Source organism: Arvicola amphibius, chromosome X, assembly GCF_903992535.2.
Source record: "Arvicola amphibius chromosome X, mArvAmp1.2, whole genome shotgun sequence".
Lineage (NCBI taxonomy): Eukaryota > Metazoa > Chordata > Mammalia > Rodentia > Cricetidae > Arvicola > Arvicola amphibius.
In genome coordinates this window covers 22,189,595-22,211,059 of record NC_052065.1, presented here as the reverse complement: position 1 = coordinate 22,211,059, position 21,465 = coordinate 22,189,595, and the positions used below count along the sequence as shown (strand labels likewise).

At 43.7% G+C, this 21,465-nt stretch overlaps 1 protein-coding gene across 2 annotated transcripts in view; it reads right to left on the bottom strand.

The window, feature by feature from the left end:
- Window positions 1-15,773: 15,773 nt before the first annotated feature.
- Window positions 15,774-21,465, bottom strand: part of Smc1a (structural maintenance of chromosomes 1A) — a 44,358-nt gene continuing 38,666 nt past the window's right edge. The window contains exons 20-25 of one of the 2 annotated variants that reach the window (XM_038316088.2): window positions 19,041-19,197; window positions 18,480-18,634; window positions 18,210-18,361; window positions 16,718-16,787; window positions 16,382-16,492; window positions 15,774-16,040 (exon numbers count right to left, since the gene is read on the bottom strand). In XM_038316088.2, coding sequence (XP_038172016.1) covers window positions 15,957-16,040; window positions 16,382-16,492; window positions 16,718-16,787; window positions 18,210-18,361; window positions 18,480-18,634; window positions 19,041-19,197 — 729 coding nt within the window. In that variant the 3' untranslated portion in view covers window positions 15,774-15,956. The remainder of the gene's footprint in view (window positions 16,041-16,381; window positions 16,493-16,717; window positions 16,788-18,209; window positions 18,362-18,479; window positions 18,635-19,040; window positions 19,198-21,465) is intronic. The other variant, XM_038316089.1, reaches the window with a different exon arrangement.

Sequence of the window (21,465 nt, the reverse complement as noted above, 5' to 3'; positions counted from 1 at the left end):
TACCACCTAGTGCCTCAATCAACTTCCTGTTCTGCTGCAAGATGTAGGCCTTTCAACTACTACTCCAAACCGTATCTGCTGGCAAGCTGCCATGCTCCCCACCATGATGAAAAGGACCGAACCTCTGAACTGTAAGCAAGCCACCCAATGAACTGTTTTCCTTTATAAGAGTTGTCATGGTCATGGTGTCTCTTCACAGCAGTGGGAACCTAGGACAGTGGCGGACGAAACCACAAGCCCAGAACTTGTGCGAAGGTGGTGTTTCGAGAAAGAAGTTGCCCTTCTTTACAGAAAGTTTGGAGAGCTTGGGGTCTTGACAACGCCAGGTATTGGTGAAAGGTGGAGGGAGATGCGTGGCTGAAAACAAGGAGGTTAATGGGAAGACTGTATGCCCAACTATCTACCCCTTTGCAATGTCCAGCAGATGGGGTACTCATTAGACAAAGACAGGGGCTCTTGAAGGAATGAGCCATCTCAGAGACAGGGTCTTGGTGTTCTGGTAACTGGGGACTGCAGCATAAGACTCAGAACTCGTCTTCTCGTCCTAACAGGGAATCTGTCAGTTTGCCTAGTCACTTCCCCCACCCCAAACTTGCACATATGATTTTCACTGCTATATATTTTAAAAACTTTTACTGGTTCATTTTGTTTATTTGACTATTTCATGCATACACACACCACACACACACACACACACACACACATATTCTGATTGCTTCCCTCACACACTCTTTTATCTCTTTCTCATCCAGGTCAACACCCGCTCCAACCCATGCTATCTCTTCCAGATTCAAGACTCTTGGTTTGGTTTTGTGACTCTTTTTTTTTTGGTTTTTTTCAAGACAGGGTTTCTTTGTGTAACGTCCTGGCTGTCCTGGAACTCATTTGTAGACCAGACGGACCTCGAACTCTTGTGACTCATTTTAACCAGGACCATCTATGTTGGCCATTGCATTCAAACTATCCATTGGAGTCTGATTGAGGTTTTAGTGGGTATACAAGTGAAGGCAGTGATTTCCCCTGAATCGATCAGTCGGAAATAGTCCAGCAGTGTAGGCTGAGGCTCTCTTTGAGTTCCTCCTTTTTGTGATTTGTGCAGAATCAGTGACGGCATCTTCAGCAGCTGGGAGTTTGCAACTGCAGTGATTGTGCCTTGCCCAGAAAATGGCATTTTATAGCTCTTCTCTATTTCCTGACTATTAGATTCCTTCCATTACTACTTCTTCCACAAGACTCCCTGAGCTTTAGAGATGGTGGTATAAATCAATCTCTGCAACCATAGTTCACTGGAAAAAAGAGTGGTCATAGGGTTTCTTTTGCTGTGAGAGACCCAATGACTATAGCAACTCTTATAAAGGAAGACATTTAATTATGGTGCTCTCTTGCAGTTCAGAAGTTTAGCCCATTATTGTCATGAACAAGAAGCAAGGCAACATGCAGGCAGACTTGATGCTGGGAGGCAGTGGGAGTTCTACGTCTTGATCAGCAAGCAACAGGAAAAGACTGAGACACTGGGTCTGGTGGTTGAGTATCTGAGACCTCAAAGCCCATTTCCCCAGTGACACGACTATTCCAACAAAGCCACATCAATCTACTCCACACCTCCTTATTAGTGCCACTCCCTATGGGGCCTATGGAGGCCATTTTCATTCAAACTACCACACTTCACTTCCTGGCTCCTAGAGCTTTATCATAATGCAAAATACATTCAGTCCAACTTCAAAGTCCCCATGGTCTATCACAGTCTCAGCACTGTTGAAAGGTCCAAGCTCTTCTGAGACTCACATCAATCTTTTAACTATAATCCTCTGTAAAATCAAAATGAAAAGCAGATCACATACTTCCAACATATAATGGCACAGAATATAGCTCACCATTCCAGAAGGGTTGGAAGGGAGCACAGTGAGGAAATATTGGACTGAAGCAAGAACAAAACCCAGATGAGCAAAACTCCAAACTCTGCATCTCCATGTCTGATGTCAAAACACTCTTCAGATCTCCAACTCCTTTCATCTTTGTTGACTGCAAAACACCTCTTTCTCTTGAGCTGGTTCCACTCCCTATCAGCAGCTTTCTTTGGAGGGATCCCACTGCTCGGGTATTTCCATCATCTTGGCATGCAGGCTTCACCTTCACAGCCTCACACAATGGCCTCTCTAAGGTCTCCATGTAGGGACAGCCCTGGCATAGGCCTCAGCAGCTTCCCTTAGTTGCAGAGGGAGATTCCAGAACACCTCTCTTATATCCTTGACTTAAACTCAGAACTGCATAGCCAAAGCTGTCAAGTTCTGCTTGCTGAGGCTGGAACGTGGCTCCCTTGTTCAATTATATTTTCATCAGCCTTCTCTTGTCAATGGTTTCCTTCTCTAAGCTTAGCTGTCCCGGAACTTGCTCTGTAGACCAGGCTGTCCTTGAACTCTTGTAAATCTGCCTACCTCTGCCTCCCAAATCATGGAATTAAAGATGTCTGCCACCACGTCCAGTCCAAGCTTTAATTCTTTTTCACAAATTGGAAGCTTAACGGGGTGTGGTCTTGCCCTGAAGTCAAGACCCTTTACTTCATCTATCACCAGGCTTTTCCTTAATCTTTTTATCCCTTTGAACACAGGATTTAGTTCCATTAAACTTCCTGGTGCTCCTTTTCTCCTCGAACTGTACATGCTATATTTTTCCTTGCTCAGCTTGCTCCTTTTTCATTAAGACCACATAGACTGGCCACATGACACAGTCAATGCTAAGCTGTTCGAAATGTTCTCTGCCAAAGCCATTAATCCATAACTCTTCATTTTAGCCTCAGAAAGATTGTTTTTTGGATGAGGACAGAAAGCAGCCACATTCTTCACCAAAATATCACAAGATTGATGTGTAGGCCACATACCAATATTATTTTCCTCTGAATATCTTGAGTCAGGCCCCCACAGTTCAAGTCACCTACTATCTTCCATGTTTCCTATTAGTATGGCCACTAAGCCCCACTTAAAGCATTCAAAGGTTTCTTGTCCCAAAATTCCAGAGTGTGCCATATTCCTTCAAACGAAAACACGGTCATAGGCCAATTATAACAATACCCCATTCAGTCCCTGGCACCAGCCTCTGGTTTAGTTAGGGTTTCTTTCTTTCTTTTTTTTTTCCTTTTCTTTTTTTTTTTTTTTTTTTTTTTTTTTTTTTTTTTTTTTTTTTTGGTTTTTCGAGACAGGGTTTCTCTGTGGCTTTGGAGCCTGTCCGGGAACTAGCTCTTGTAGACCAGGCTGGTCTCGAACTCACAGAGATCCGCCTGCCTCTGCCTCCCGAGTGCTGGATTAAAGGCGTGCGCACCACCTGCCCGGCGGGATCTAGTTAGGGTTTCTATTGCTGTGAAGAGACACCATGATAATGGCAACTCTTAGGAAGAAAAACACTCATTGGGGCTGGCTTACAGTTCAGAGGTTTAGTTCAGTATGTCATGTGGGGAAGGATGGCGTCATGAAGATAGACTGTTGCTGGAGAGGCGCGCTGAGAGTTCTACATCCAGATTGGCAAGCTCGGGAAGAGCGAGTAGACCTAGGCCAAATTGGGCTTCTGAAACCTCAAACACCCACCCAAAGTGACACACTTCTTTCCACAAGCCACACCTACTCTGACAAGGTCACACCTTCTGATAGTGCCACACTCCCTATGAGTCTATGAGGGTTATTTTCACCCAAACAACCAGAGAGGCTTCTCTGATTAAGTCTAGAATCCATTGCTACATTTAAAAAATATCAGCAAAAAAAGCCCACAATCGCAAGATTTTCTTTGAGGAAAGACTGTAAATGAAAAGAAACTATTCCAAAATAAGCAGAGTAACTGGGTAGAGAAGTTGTCAGCAAATGAGCGGCACAGTGTAGGGACCGGGAATTTGTTTTTCACCTCAGATATTTCAGAGCACAATCTATCAGATGATAATTGCTCTACTTTAGCCACACATCACAAAAGAAAATTGTGGTCCTACTCCACTACACTAACAAAGGCCAACAGGGAGTTCAGATTTTCACTCTCACTGGAGAATGTGTTTCCCCTTCTCTTCCCACTGGGGCGGGACAGCTAGAACGCCCCTTTCCCCCCCCTGGCAGTGAGGAACCCCTGGTGGGGGCAATCTAATGGAGGCTTCACAGAGACCTGAATATTTCTATACCCACTAAATTAACGATGGCCGGGTCTCTTCTTTCATGGTAATAATAGTGTCTGACAATGAAAGCTAAAGAGAATACTGAAATAAGATTCGACATTTCATAATGCAGTAGCTAAGCACCCAGCTCTCAGATGGCAATCACTCACCATAACAAGAGCCAGGAAAATCTCAACTTGAATGAGAAAAACCAAAACAAAACAATTAGGACACCAGTACCAGATGACCGAGATGTTAAAATCACCTGAATAGTTTTTGGGGACAGAAGTCACCATAAACATACCTCAACAATTAGGAATAGTCTCAAAACAACTGAGATGATTCAGCGGGTAAAGGCACATGCTGCCAAGCCTGATGACCTGGGTTTGATCACAAAGGCTCCCGTGGGGGAAGGAGAGAACTGATTTCGTAAGTTGCCCTCTGACCTCCACATGTACACTGTGGAACACATGCATGCATGCATGCATTGCATGCACCACACACACACACACACAAACAATAAACGATTGTAATAGATTTTAAAAATAGTAACTCTTAACAAAAAATAAATATATATGGGAAAAATCATAGAAACTTTAGAACTGAAAAATATCAAACCCCAAATAAATCCTCAGTGGATATGACAATGGCAAAATGTGGGGGACAGAATAAGGAATTAACTTAAGACAGAAACATAGGTGTTTCCCGATTTGGGAAACAGACAGAAATAGACTTGGTAAAAATGAGAACAGCCTTAGGACCTATGAGGCTGTTATAAAAGATTATGACATTGTGTTCTGAGGATTTGAAAGAAAAGAAGGGGCTGGAGAGATGACTCATGGTTAAGAGCACTGACTGCTCTTCCACAGGACCTGGGTTCAATTCCCAGCACCCATATGGCAGCTCACAACTGTCTGTAACTCCAGTTCAGGGATCCAATACTGTCACCACAGACATACATGCAGGCAAAACACTAACGCTCATAAAATAAAAATACATTTTAAAAAAAGGAGAAAAGGCAATGTAAACTGTTATGTCTAAATCAATCAGACTCACAACTCATCAGACACCATCAAGACAGGGTATTAGAGCCCTGTCTCAAAAAAACCAAAACCAAAAAGCAAAAACAAAACAAAACTGGGTATTAGAAGACAGCGCAGAGAGCTGGGTACAGTGACACACACTTGTCATCCCAAAGTTTGGGAGCCTTAAGTAGGAGAGTCACATGAGCTCAGAAATCCAAAACAAGTCTGGACAACATTGTGAGAGAAGTTCCCATCACCCACCCTCTACACAATGGCACAGCGCCTTCAAGGTTGAGTAGGAAAATGATACAAAATCTCAAAATTTATAGCCAAGTAATCACAATAAAGATATTTTCAGAATGTAAAGGGAGACATTTCCACTACGAATGGCACTCACATGTTGGACGTAAGGACCACTCAACAGGAGAAAACCATGCCTGGTATGGAAACTGAGCCAGATTCTCCAGGCTAATGTGGTCTGTACCCTAGAACGAATCTACTACCACTCCTTTGCTAGAGAAGCATAATTCCTTACTTCATTCTAAATATTATCCCTAAACCCACCGAAAAGCTCATCCACCAGCCCTCATCAAAGAAGCTTCTGTTTACAGCAAGTGGAGACCAGCACAGGAAACAACAACTGGAAACAATGCAGAGACCTATAGACCATGGGGAGCCCGCCCCAACAGATACACCTCATCATAGCTCCTGCATCTATGGCTCAGCGAACACCATGGGGAACAAGAGGAGGTGGAAAGTGTGTTAAGAACCAGAACACCAGGAAGTCTACTATGAAACAGTCTCTCCTAGAAAGGACTGCATAAAACAGGCTGGAACAATGGCGAGATCAATGGACATGTGTAATGTTAATGAGGAAGGGGTGTCTTAGGATTTCTATTGCTGTGAAAGAGACACCATGACCATGGCAATTCTAAAAAAGAAAACATTTAATTGGGGTGGCTCGCTTACAGTTTCAGAGGTTCATTCCATCATCATCATGGTGGGGAGCATGGTGGTAATGTAGGCAGACATGGGACTGGAGAGGTAGCTTGATGGTAGATATGGTACTGGAGTACTAGCTGAGAGTCCTACATCTTGCAGGCCACATGAAGTTAACTGAGGACACTGGGTGGTATCTTGAGCATATATGAGACCTCAAAGTCCATCCCCACAGTGACATACTTTCTCCAACAAAGCCACATCTCCTAATAGTGCCCCTCTCTATGAGATTATGGGACCAATTATATTCAAACTACTACAAGGCATAAAATTCCACAGGTTCTCATCTCATCTATCCCTAGATAGAGAACTCAGGCAACTAATGACTGCTGGGAGAAGGAGTAAGTATTAACCATTCCCATGGATGAGCCCCTTTATTGGTTGTCTAATGTAGAGTGGTGAGCCTTCAAACCATGTGCAGACAAGCAACGAAAACGGAGCTGTATTTGTGTTTATCTATTTGAGGCATATATATATATATATATATATATATATATATATATATATATATATAACAATGAAGAAAAGAGGCTAGCAGCTGAAGTGGAGGCATGGGGGCGTTCAATGCAGGATAGCTGAGAGGGACTAAGGGGAAGAAGGGAAGAGTAAAAGTAATGCAATTCTAATTCAATTAAAACAACACAAACAACAACAATAATAAACAAAAGAAATCTATTTTCTTTACAGCCTTTCTGAGAAAGCTATATGAGAATATGATCCATTAAAATAATGGGGGGGGGAGGAACAAGCATTCAAAATCAAAACCCTTAGATCAATAAATTGGTAGATGTAATCATAGAGAAAGTAGTAAAGAGAGATTCTAAAATGACAATCCTACTTGAAAAGGAATGAAGGTCCCCTAGGAAAAAGTCTCAAGGGGAGGATGGAGACAAAAATCAGACTTGGTGGAATATTTTTAAAAGTATAATTCTTAATGCAGTAGAGATTTTGAAATGAAAAAGAAGGGAATATGTGATAAAGCAATGGAGGTGGAAAGAAGTAAAAATAGAAGCTGGGAAAACTAAACTTGCTACAAAGCAAAAATTTATCAAAATATACTGGTTGGCCCTAGAAGAAAGACTATTTAGTCACATCAATAGCTGTATATTGCTCTTTAATTTTGACACCCATACTATAGACAAAACACCACAAATCATAAATAGCAATCATGATAACAGAGCAGAATTTAATCTACCACCATCACTTTGCTAGACCAGTTTGGATAATATAAAAGCACAGAAGACAAGATGTGATGGTGGTGGCCATAGAGCAGGAAATGCAGAACATCCCAAGTCATTCCAGCTGCAAAGCAAGTTCGAGGCCAGCATGGGCTACACTGTCTCAAAACAAAATAAAACAGGCACACGTGAATAAATAAATGAAACCCAACAACAATGAAATAGAGTGCCTTCAACATGGCTGAGTAGATAAGCTTTCGCCACAAAGCCTGAGGCTTGAGTACAACCCTGGAATCCACATGGAAGAAGAGAGAACTGCTCCTGAAAACTGCTCCTCTGCCCATCCATGGACTGTGGTGTGTGTCCTCATAAATGATTTTTAAAAAAGTTAGTCTTCAAATAGATAATTGTCCATGTGACAGAAGTTGGAACATCAACAGGGAGAAAGCTAAAGGAAAGACTATTTTCTTATTTAACAAAGCTAGATCAAGAAATATTGTCTTAGCCAGGGTATATGACGTATGTTGCAATCCCAGCACTTGAGAGGTGAAAGCAGGAAGGATCAAGGTTCAAGGCCAGTGTCAGCTACATAGTGAGCTCAAAACCAGTCTGGGTAATAAGAGACCCCGTCTCGAAAGCACCATGAACAACAAAAACAAACAATGGGAAGGGAAAGACTGTCTCCAGTTCATAAAAAAATAAAATGTTGCTGAAATTCAGAATGTCATCCAACAGTGAAATGAAATTATATTAGAAATCAGAAAGATAAAAAATTGAACTTGGTGCGAATGTCCTCAACGCTCGTTGGTCGAAGAACAAACACCACTGGTGTATTGTGGTCAAAATGTCCACAAGGATTCTGAGAGATGACTCAGTGGTCAAGAGCCCTTGCTACCCTTGCAGAGGATTGAGTCCCAGACCCCATAGTAGACAGTTCACAACTGCCTGTAACTGTAGCTCCAGGGGATCCAGTTCCTCTTCTTGGCCTCCATGAGAAACCGGCACACGTTTGTACACACAGAGAGGCACACATGGACACATAAATAAAATTAAACTTAAAATACTCGTTTTAAAATTTTTCTTCACAGTAACATTAGTTAGGTGTGGAGTTAACAATCAGAAAAACAAACCCTGAAATTAGGAACCAAAAATGAGAATGTGCAGGGCAATGGACTCTTGCTCTCCATAAGACCTTCTGGATGATTTTCTAAATAACATGCCTCATCTGTAAATGAACGTTTATTTAAAAAAAAACAAAGCTTAAAAGCATAAAGGCTACTCCTGTCCATGAGCTCTCTGTGCCCCTCAGATCTTCTTGTCCCTCCAGACTTCATGTAAGAGTTTGGAAAACTTTGCAGTCTCTCTCTCTGGCTGAAACACAGCCCCTGCTCTAGTCGAACCATAATATGTTTTTTACTGCTAGCTCCCTGCTTAGCTCCTGAGCTCAGAAAGCCCATCCTCATTTTCACCAGTGAGAATCCTACCTGTTCTTAAATCCTTTTATTTTATTGTGTGTGCACCTGGTGTTCTGCCTGCCTGTGTGTCTGTGTAAGGGTGTCAGGATCTTGGAGTTAGACAGTTGTGAGCTGCCACGTGGATGCTGGAAGTCAGTGTTCCTAACTGCTGAGCCAACTCTCCAGCCCCTATTCTTAAACTCTTAACTGAAATCCTACTTTCTGGAAAAAAAAATCTTGGCTTCAAGCCAACAAACTTTCTATTGATGATACTCAACGTACACTTTATTCACATACACAATTTAGGTCAGTGCTTTATGCCCCCAATCTTTTTATTTGTTTGTTTTTCGAGGGGGTTTCTCTGTGTAACCCTGTGTAACCCTGATTGTCTGGAACTAGCTCTATAGACCAGACTGGGCCTCGAACTCACAGAGATCCACCTACTTCTGCCACCTGGGTGCTAGGATCAAAGGTGTGCACCACCACTGCCTGGCCACCCCCAGTCTTCTTTCATATTAGGTTGCCGGACTGAGATTCCTAATGTATCTGTAGTCGCTTTCCTGTTTCAGACCCTCCTACAGCTTCTCCATTGGTCATAAGATCAAAGCTAAGCTGATTGCAACGGCTTCCACCAGCTTTACCAAGGCATGGACCAATACTAACTACCCTCTGAAACCATAAACTTACACATTCTCTGCTTAGGCAGCTCCCCATAATGTTCCTTTGTCCCTTCCCAGATAGCAAGCACCAACTCCTCTTTTAAGACTCGGTGAAGTACACTCTCTTCAACAAAGGTGTTACCGAGCAATTCCTCCAACCCACCAGACTCCAGGGAGAACCGCCCAGTGCTTTCTATAAGTTCACCCTGCCCCATCTAGACTTCTGTTATATCATCTGCTGCTTTTAGTGCACTCCTCTGAGTCACTACTTAAGCTGTGAATTTCTGGAGGGCCGGAGGACTGAGGTAGTGAGGGCCTGATACACAGAAAGGAAACTCAATATATGCTTGTAGAACAGATGAATGGAAAGGGGGATGCAGGAAAGAACGAATGAGTAAATGTTCAAATCGATGCACAGAGCAATAACCAAAAACAATGAATTAGACAAACGAGAAAATCAACAATGTAATGAGTGAAAAGCACATGAGAAAATGAGGGGCACGAGGGGAAGAATGGCTCCTCCCCTCCGTGTCTTGCATCAGACTCACCAGGAAGAACTTCCCTGGTCTTCACATATCGGAATAGCAATGTGTTGACCTCTTTAGATTACAAGAAACACAGACTCGTTGCATTGGTGATGCATCCGCAGGCAAACAAGACAGGGAGGGCTTAGCAGGCAAACTTGAAAGCAGCTCAGAGCCTGGCTTATCTTGTCACCCACCCTCAGTTGAGGCATCTGTTTGCTCCTTTCTCTAGTGCCTCCCAAAATGGTGACTCAACTACTTTCTGGCTGTATTTATTCTCCTCCTACTGCTACTGACTAAACTTCTCTCTGCTCTCCTGTCTCTAGCCCATGGCTTTCATTGCCTCACCTCTCCTAGGACTTTCTGCTCATGCTGCTTTGTGGCTCTTGGGACTTTGGCTTCTATTAATCCATGGGCTCTCCTCATTCACTTGTTGGTCCCCTCACTGCTCCTCCTATCCCATTGCTTTGTAGCACATGGTTCAGTCACCAGGTCGCTCGTTTCCTCTTAGTGTCATCACCTCTGCTGCCTCACAGATTTTGTATACGTACCCAAGCCTTCTGCTGCTCCATGGGTTTTACATAATCAATTTATCTTGTGGCTCCTGCTATATCACGGCTACTATTGCTTTTATGGCGACTGTATCCTTTTGGCCCTTGGTGTCTTGCTGCTTGATGACCAGCCCTATGAACTCATGATATAGATATCTCACAACTTAACAATTTTTGAAAAGGTTTTTTTTATTATGTATGTGTTGAGTGACTGCATGTATATATGTGCACCATGTGTGTGTCTAGTGTCCACAGAGGCCAGAATAAGGCATCCCATCCCCTGGAAAACTACAGTTACATGGGGTACTGGGAACCAAACCGGGGTCCCTTTCAAGAGCAGCCAGTGCTCTTCACTGCTGAGTCAGCTCTCCAGCCCTAGGATTTATGACTTCTACAGCTTTGCTCTTGCTGTGTAGCTTCCAGCCTCAGTGAATTCTAATTGTCCCCTTATTTTGAATACCACAGATTCACTTTCCTGAAATATCTATTTTATACCTATATGCCATTAGATATGCCACCCACATAAGATGGAATCCCACAAGATGGAATCATTACTCCAGTCCACTTAGTATGCTGCTAAGCCGCCTAGAAATTTGCTACCTTGGTTCTGATACTATCCCAATCCAGTCAACTGCCGTTAGGCCTGTGAAGCTCACATGGTACAGAGTGCGGCAACTTACATAGAGAAACCCCTCAGAAGGAGTAAGGCAAGTTTTTTCGATGGTAGTATAATTGGCAAGCATTGTCTGCCCTGCATATACATCAACTCTCAAAGCTCAACTTAAGTTCCACCTTCCTTACCATTTCTACCTCTCCTGACTAGAACCTGGGTTCCGTTTACGGTTCCAATACTTCCTAGTAGTAGGACCTTTGGGAAATTAATTTCTATTCAAGGACCTTGGAAATTATCAATCTCTAAATTCTTTTATAGGTTTTGTATACTGGGCATCTCTTTATATGCTATTGGATAATCATGCATCTTACCTGGGGGAAAACCCCTCAGAATATTTTATGGGATTGAAGAGGGAGTTGGAGTCCTGGCTTAGAGGTACACTGCTTGAACTGGATGGGTGAATCCATGACTGGGGATGCAGGGGAACTATATAGTACACAGAAAGCTTAGCTTGAGGGAAGGAGTTCTAGGTGCTGAGGAAGCTAAGAGGATTCTGATTCAGAGATAAGATGAGGAACCCCACAACTGGGATAGAGTAGGAACATGGTTATTCATATAGCTCCGCAGTCACCAACCACAACAAAATTCATTAAAGTACATCCTTTGGGAACTAACGTGTTTGGATGTTCTGCCTGCATGTATGGCCACGCACCACACGCACCTCTGGTGCTCACAGAGGCCGGAAGGGGCATCGGATCCCTGAAACTGGAATTAGACAGTTTGCAGTATTATGTGGGTACTGCAAATCAAAGCTTCATCCTCTGGAAGAGCAGCCAGTGCTCTTAGCTGCTAAGCCCCTCAGTTCATCTTAGCTCGTATCTGACCACATTCAATCCATCCCCCGTCCTTTGTCCATAGTAAACAGACTGGTCTTTTCACCGGTTCCTAATCTTCATCCTCTTCACAAATGCACTCATTTCATGCATTCATCCACTTGAAATCTTACCAGGTGACTTCTGTATCAGTCCCTGAGCTTTCCTGCAGGGAATATGCCAGTAAACAAGCTATCTCCAGGCCCTGCCCTGGTGGTTTGGTGCATTTGCTTGAGACAGAGTAAGAAACCATTCGGAAGATGCTGGCTGGAAAGGACACTGCAGCCCACAGGTGCGTAGTAGAACATGAACACAGGCCATTCCCATCCAAGCTGTCTTGGCTCTTTGGTTCTGGAGTATCTTCTACTTAGAGCTGGTTTCATAGCTCCCCTACTTCCCCATGACCTTTAAGGTACGGTTCCTAAGTCTACAGGACCTTAGTCATCTGGTGAGTAAGCACTTAAGGATGAGGGCTTACCCCACATGCTAAAATGGAAGGTTTGGAAGTTGGAACCCATGGATGGCCCATTTCTTGGGTACAAGCAAATATGGGAACTGTAATGTCTCCTAAGCCCAAATTCTAACCAAATACATAAAACTCATTGTTTGGTGGCCTGGAGAATGGCAAAGCAGTTAAGAGCACTGTCTGCTCTTCCAGAGGACCCAGGTTTGATCTCCAGCACCCACACGATGGCTGTGTACATAGGTAAATAAAATACTCATACACATAAGATAAAAATTAACGTTAAACATTCTTTTAAAAATCATTTTGTTCCTGATTACCTTTAGCATTTCTTGCTGCTTTTCCCCACCCCAGCAATCTGTATGCTTCAGTGCTCCTTAATTGCTGGGTTTGGCCCCTGCAGATCTTCATACATACCATTGTTACCGCCTGGAGTTCCCTTCTAAACTAGTGAATTCCTATTCAAGTTTCCGTTCAGGTATCACCTCCTGGGCTGGAAAATGTCTTCTCTGGATTTCTCCTAACATCCTTCCTATGCTTCTGTCAGAGCTGATTACCCACGGTGCTTATGACTTGGCTTCCAAGTAGACAGTGACTTAACCACTCAAGGCAGGATAAATATTTGACTCACCTTTATATCTAGGTGTGCAATACTAAGATTTCCAGAATGAAATGTCTGATTAAAAGAAGATACTAGGGTGGAAAGCAACTCAACTCCTTAGATGGAGTCAACCTAGTTCCTTCTCCTTGGGTTCAGCTTCCTTAGAAACACCCCATGCTGTCCACCAGGAAACAGTGAGCAAGAAGAAAGGAGATCTAAGTGGAAGTCTAGGCTCTATCACTAATCCATTCGAATCTCACCTCCCCGATCCTGAGAACTTTGAAGCACTGTGTTCCAGTGTGCCAGGGCCATGGCTAAGGCATCTCACGTAACCCTCTCTACCCCACAACGGAAAGGGCTAGTTATCTGGACTATTATTCACACCTACTGCAATCCTATTTCCAGAGGTGGAACCAGAGCAATTTAGTTTTGAAAAGTTCCACATCCTTTGGAACATGGGGGTGTGGAAGGTAACTGCTGATTTTCATTACGAGCCCTTCTGTACTATTTCAATTTTTACCTGTGTATATATTGCTTTTATCTTTTAAAAAGTGGGGGGGTGGAGTTCACAAGTGATTCTGATGTATAGCCGAGGCTGCTAACCACCTCTGCAATGGAAAAAGCACTGGAATGAATTAAAGGAAAACAAACTTGGGTTCAAGTTCAGTGTTTTCCGGGCATTTAACCCTGTGTATGTGGGCGTCAGTTTCAGAGATAGCAACTGCTATCTTTAAGAATTTGGGATGCGCAGGGTGTGGTGGCGCACGCCTTTAATCCCAGCACTCAGGAGGCAGAGGCAGGCAGATCTCTGTGAGTTTGAGGCCAGTCTGGACTATAGAGTGAGTTCCAGAACAGCCAAGGCTATACAATAAAACCCTGTCTCAACAACAACAATAAAGAAACTGAGGTTCATAAGTAACTTATCCAAGTTTCTATAGCTGGGACTAGAACTGAGTCGGGTCCTCAAACTGTGCCTGCATTTGCCAAATGATGGCACATGGGACAATGATGGTATATGTCTTTCATTAAACATAAGCTTGTTTAGTCATGCCTTCTAATATGTATTAGAAAAATAATTAGCACATCAAATCTGCGATTTCATGTGTTTTTCGTATGCTTGTATGTATGTGTGGAGGTCAGAGAACTTGTAGGGAGCTAGGTCTTCTCTTTCACCATGTGGGTCCCAGGGGTCCAACTCAGGAGATCAGACTTAGAAGCAGGTACCTTTACCCACCAAATCATCTCATTAACCCACAGTATAATTTCTGAAAATGAGAACAGATTCATCCACTCCCTGCATAATTAGAAATTCTGCGTGACATTATGGTGGAGCCAGTGCCCCACACAGTGAGTATCATTGAGCAACCAGCCACAATTAGACCTTACCTCCTTGAGACAGGGTGTTAGATTACCTTTGAACTTTCACTCCCCTTGCCTCAGATTCCCAACTGCTGGGATTAAAGGCTGGAATCACTGGGGCTGGAGAGATAGGTCAGTGGTTAAGAGCCCTTCCATAGGACCTAAGTTCAGTTCCCAGTAACCGTGTTGGGCAGCTCATTAACTGCCTGTAACTCCAGCTCCAGCAGATCTGATGCACATCTGTGTTACGTACACAGTACACCCATAAATAAAAATAATACAGATAAGCCTGGGGGAAAAAAGGGGCACGTGCAACAACATCCAGTCTGACTCAATTTTGAAAAGTAAACAAAAAAGCAATCCAGAGATTTAGGAGAAACCAAATGTGATGCCCTCTGTGACTGAGCAAATGTTAAAGTCATCACACCAGGCTTTATTTCCTCAGCAGTCCCGACAGCTAATAAGGTTAGTTCCTGCCCAGATCTTAAACACGCTAGGCTGACAAGTGGCCGAATAGGGCTTAGTTCCTGACAGCCCAGCTTGGGGCCCAAGCACAGTTATCATGTGTGATTGAAACTACTGGCTTCCTCAGGCTCTCTATTAATCAGATAAGCCCTATCTGTGCCCCGGCCCTTTCCCGATAACCAAAGCATCCAACACCTCCCAGAGGTGATGGTGCCTTCTGTCCCTTTACAACGAGGGTCAGAAGCCCTTCCAGGCCCAGGAATAACAAGACTTATATTCGGAGGGACTGCTATCTAGCGGTGCTTATCCAGTCCCAATTAGAACCTTACCTCCTTGAGACAGGGTATTAAGTAAGGATAAGGTTTTTAGTCAGAGTCTGACATTATTAAATTCTATGAGATAGGTAAATGTCAGTGCCATGTTACAAATGAGGGAACCAAGGCAACGAAAGGTCAAATGATTTGCTCCAGCAACAATTAATTAAGTGTTAAAAATAAAAAAGTAGAATCATGGTCTACTCTTAGTCCCTTACTAAACCTACTAATCTGTCAAGGTCTGGCTCAAAGGTGAGCTTTCCCACAAAGCATGGAAGTGATAATCCTCCTGTGTCAAGGAACTTGTGATATTTAACTAACCAGAGTAACTGGTTACCTTACCATTTCCTTACCATTAAGAGATGTTCACCGATTCAATTCAGTATTTTAAACACAGACCAGACAAATAGAGGGTGTTCATTCTGTGTCAAATGAACAGGCACGTGAAAAGAAACAGTGAACGAGGGCAGTTCAGTGACAGCCCAGAACTCCTATGAGGTCCCGGGTACTTTTGTCCACTTTGTGTGCTGTCACCCTGTGCTCCCTTGAAATAAAATTCAGTTATGCTCCTTTAAGTCTGGTATTCAATATTTATTTTGCAAACAAATCTACATGCACCACAGGCAATGACACATGTCCACATACATAAGGGAGCATGGTGCCCAGAGAATTCATGATAATGGGTGATGAGAGAGATCCAGGAAATACACAGAAGGCCAGTTCTGAGATCCAGACAAGAGGGTAGAATTCCTGCTACTGTTCGTTGGGGTTAGGGTTGGCATCTGGGTACTTGGTGAGGTCGAAGGTCAGAACTTTGCTGATCACACAGTCTCCTTGCTGAAGAGGAAAAAAATATCAAGAGAGAATTAAGAAAGGTATACAGCCTGGAACCAGGGGCTGAAACTGCCTCCCTATGTATCTGCTCAAAGGCCAGGCAATGGTTCTTTCTGTGTATGGGGAAAGGATTCATTCCTATGTGCCTTCTTTCTTTGCCTACCTCTAAACTTTCCTCAGTCTTTATTGCCTAGCTAAAGATTCAAGGCAGGGCTCCAAGAAGCTTACATGGCTCCTCAGGACCTGATTACCTCCACTCCTCCACCTTCCCACTGCTACTCTCTCTTCCTGCCTTGGAGAGTTGGGCAGGAAGAGGGCTGGCTCCTGAGTCCAGCCCACCCTACCTCAGGATAGACTCCAATAAGGCTCTCAGCCTTGGTGTAGAATTCCTCCTTGAGAGAGATGACAATGGCCTGGAAGTTGCAAGTTGACTGCTCCTTGATGTAATTTGCCACCTGTGGGAGGGGTATTCAGCAGGGCTTAAGACCTAACACTCCCATTTTCCAGTCAAAATAAGGGAGACTAAGAAAAGGCTATTGATTATCAAAACAAGGATGACCCAGTCTTCCAGGCACATAGAATAGATGAATAGCTAGAGTACAGTCAGGAATTGATCTCTGAATGAAACTCAGTCCCAATTTGGGAGCTTCTCGCCCAGACCTCACCTTCCTTGCACTCACCTTGCCAATGTTGGTGTTATCCAAGGCAGCATCAATTTCATCCAGGACAAAGAAGGGGGCTGGCTTGTAGCTGAGAGGGAATGAAGAGGTGAGCTAATACTACGGAAAGAGGGTGGCAACAAGAATAGGCCAGTTCCATAGCCGGAATAGGGCAACTGCATTCAGAGACCAAATAACCCAACTCTTAAAATTACAGTGGACTAGGCCCCCCAAATTCCCTCCTCGATATCTGGTTCTGTGTGCCACTGTCCCCCTAGGACCATGAAAAACAGGGCCTTTTCCAGGAACTTCCAGGTTGGCTGGAAAGACAACTGTCTCCAATGAGCAAGCTACCTGCGGGTCTCCTATATCCCAACATATCACACTCTGACATGCCTCCTTACCTCCATACATGCAACAGCAGGTTCAGCCTAGAATGTTTGCTGGGTTCCTTAGCAAACTTTTCTTTTTAAAAAATTATTTTATGTGTATAAGTACTTTTCTTGAATGTATATGTGTGTACCAAGTGCAAGCCAAATGTCTACAAAAATCACAAGAGGGCACTGGATCCCCTGAAACTAAAGTTATGGATGGTTCTGAGTCAACATGTGGGTGTTGGAAACCAAACCCAGCTCCTCTACAAGAGCACAAGTGCTCTTCCTAACCAGCAAGCCACCTCTCCTGCCCCCAAAGACTACTCATTTTTTTCACCTACCCCTAAAAACCTTCCTTGGCCCACCCACACACTACAAATTAGGTGTCCCTCCTCTGTGTACACAGGCCACCTACACTACTGTCTGTTTATGTGTCTGGCTTCCTCTAGTCTCTGAGCTCCTTAGGCCATAGATCACATCAGACTCACCTATCCCCAAGCTCCCGATAGGGTCTGGTACAGAGTAGCACTCAAGAAATGCTCACGAAGTGATGTTGCATACTCAAACGCTAAGTTCTAGGGGGTCATATTTAAGCACTACTGGCCTGGGATGGGGAAGTATCAAGGTATGCCAGACATGAAAGATGGCTTCCCAGAGGAAGGGGAGGAGAATGAAAAGGTATGTCAAGCCAGATATGTACAAAAAGTGCTTATCAGCCAGCAACCATGTGAGGAAAAGCCTAGAACTAAATACATGCAGGAACATGCAGGAGGCTAGGTTGAGTGGATAAGGATAGATGGGGAGGACAGGTCCAAAAATACTAAGTGCTGCTGGGCGGTGGTGGCGCACGCCTTTAATCCCAGCACTCGGGAGGCAGAGGCAGGCGGATCTCTGTGAGTTCGAGACCAGCCTGGTCTACAAGAGCTAGTTCCAGGACAGGCTCCAAAGCTACAGAGAAACCCTGTCTCGAAAAACCAAAAAAAAAAAAAAAAAAAAAAAATACTAAGTGCTATAGTAGATAGACAGGGAATCCCAAAACATCTTCACCTATGTAGATCTCTGCATATCCTTTGACCCCAGAGTCTCTGGTAGCCTCAGCTCTGCCTCTTCACCAACTGCCCTATGGAGCAGAGCCTTACCTGTGGATGGCAAAAAGCAAGGCCAGAGCTGCAACTGTCTTCTCCCCGCCTGACAAATTGTCCATAGGCCGGAAGCGTTTGCCAGGAGCTACACAATTGTAGTTGATGCCATCCAAATAGGGCTCTTCAGGATTCTCGGGGCCCAGGAATGCCTAGGGGATGACAGAGGGGATGAGAACCTGGATATGTGCATGGGCATGGTGATGGGAAGAGGGAAGAGCAACTGAAAAAGAATGGTAGGAGCTGCTTGCATAAGGGGCTCCAGTCTACCTGGGCACTGCTGTTTCGGGACAGAGCCTTATAGATCTCATCAATGTTGGTAGCCACAGATTCAAAGCAAGCATTGAATCGGTCAAAGCGCTCCTTCTTAATCTGTTCAAAAGCCTGCTTGGCCTTCTTTGCTCGCTTTCTTGCTGCCTCAAACTCTGCCAGAAAAAAGAAGAGCAAATGATGATCGCTCAGGGCCCTGGGCTCTGCCAGGGTTGAGAACCACACCGTGCCAAGAATCACCTGTAAATGAAAATTCTAGGGACAACCTACAATGAGAGAAAAATACCTGAAGAAAGCCCCACAGGGATCAGTATCCAGTGAGTTGGCCACTGCATAGTCTAGTCCTAGAGCCACAGAAGCATGGATTCCTCCATGAGCTATACCAGCTATCTTAGCACCATCATTTGCTCCCCAGAAAGCGAGTAGATAATCCCCACTGTTCAGAGTACCCAGCAATTTTGAATATAAAAGTATGTGAAAACAGAGGCTGGTGTGCTATCACAGCACGCCGTTATCACACCTTCAGTCCTCTGCTCCCATCTAAAGCCCAGCAGGTCTTACCATCTGAGGTCTCCTGGAACTTGTCTCGGACACTCTCCAGCTTTTCCATGGCCTTCATGTTGGGGGCAGCAATCCGCTGAAGCACACTCTGCTGCTCATTCAGCTTTTGCTGCAGTGTGTTCATCTCTTGCTTGATTTCCTCCTCCGCCTGTGCATCCTGTAACCCCACAGCCAGCAACAGTAAGGAGCACCCCGACCCAAGTCCAGACCACCTGAGAGATGACTAGAGCTCGGGGACCTGCTCCTATGTAGAAGGCAAGCTCTTCTCCAGCTTGGCGTCGTTCACAAAATCTAGCTTGAAGTAACTGTTCTGTCACTGGAAATTCTAAGTCAATGTGGCTTTCTCACCTTTAGTTCTTCCTCCAGATCTTGCCAACCTATTTGTCTCTGGAGGAACAGCTGCTAGGGGCCCTCTGTGGCTTAGCCCGAGCCATGCATGAGTCAGCACCATCCCAGGGTGACCTGAAACTCCTCACAGACTGCTCTGGCCTCCACTTACAGCTCCACGATAACTAAGGCAACTCATGCTTTCCTCTTAAATCATTGTATCTGAGCAAATTCCACTCCATTTTTGTTGGGGACCCCTTACAGCTACTGTAAATGCATGTTTGAATTTGTGCCTCACTGCCACTTTTAGTTAATAACTACTTTAACTGAATAGCCACCAAGAGCTGTTCCTGTATTCACAGAATTCAAGGCGCTAACAGAGAACACAGCTAAGTAAATAATCAGAATGGTGCAGGATTAATGTAAAGACAGTGACAAGCAGTGTTGAATCAGCACACAAGAAGAGAACCCGATTCAGACTCTGCGGTCAGGGAAAGCATCTGGGCGTGTGTCTAAGTTAAAGCCTACAGGATGAACAGTAGAAGATGAAAGAGCAGACATGGTTTTGTATACAGCTGAGAACATCACAGTCAAAAGCTAGAGAGGAGGTGCCTCATTGGTTATTCACTGAATTAAAAGCAATTCAGGAATAATCAACTTTAGAAGTCACCCCCTTTAAAGAACCAATATGGCACTATTAACAATTTGTGTGCAGACATAATCATGCTTACGCGCTCACAGAAGCATGCTGGGGAGGCACAAAGAAAGAGAAGCTACATAGACAAGCAAAGGACAGAGTATAAAACGCTGTACAAAACATACATTTTTATCTCAAAGGAGACCAATGTGATTTAGAGAGCAAGAAGGACATGAATTTATTTACATTTTAGAAAACTCTTTGGAAAACAGAGAAGAGCTCTGGTATACCTGGAGGCTAGAAGACAGCATTAACTCTCCCAGAATTTAAGTTACAGATATAGCTGTGAGCTATCACATGGGTGTGAGGAACTGAACTTGGATCTACTGCAAGTATGGTAAATGCTCTAATTTTTTAAGCTATGTCTCTAGCTCCAAAACTTATATTCTAGTAAGCTATTAAACCTAAAAAACAAAAATCTAAATGAAGTTAATTTCTAAATGCACATGATTCATCATGTACAATGAGGCTGACACAGTAATTAACCACAGAGACAAGCCCAGGACCAGGTGAACTCAATAATAAGTTTAATCAAACTTATTATTATTTGGGGGGGGGGAGGATAGGGTCTCACTATATAGTCCTGGCTGTTCTGGAACTCACTGTGTAGACTACACTGTCCTCAAACTCACAGAGATACACCAGCCTCTGCCTCCTTTAATCAGCTGGGATTAAAGGCATGAGTCGCCATACCTGGCAAACTTTAAAGGAAAATCTAATGTCAATACTTGTTAAACTGTTCCATGAACTAGAAAGGGGAAGGAACATTAGCAATTTCATCCTTTGAAGCAACCAGCACTGCCATAATGCCAAAATTAGGTAAAGATGATGACAAAAGAAAACTATAGCTCCAATGTCCCCAGTGAACACGGACACAGAAATTTCCATGAAAATACTTACAAACTGAATTCAAGAACACATCAAGATCATACATCATGACTGAGTAGGTTTCATCCCAAGGATGCAAGGCTACTTCAACATATGCAATCATGAACTCACAATAACTATGGCTACCCACACAGAGCCACACGAGACAGTCCTCGACAATAATCAGTGATAGAAGAGAAAGGTGTTTGATTGCTCATGGGGTCATAACTCTTACTGCTTATTGAGCTTCCCCTTACTCCTTCTAGATCAATGGTTCTCAACCTAAGACTATCAGAAACACAGATATTTACACTACAGTTCATAACAGTAGCAAAAGTACAGTTAGGAAATAGCAATGAAAATAATTTTATGGTTGGGCGACACCATAACATGACAAACTAACTGAGTCAAAGTATTAGGAAGGTTGAGGACCACTATCCTAGATCCACTCTACTCCTTCATCTCTCAATTCCCTGTCATTTTTCATAAATTTATTCAAAATTTTTCTTACAATATATTTTGTTCATATTCTTT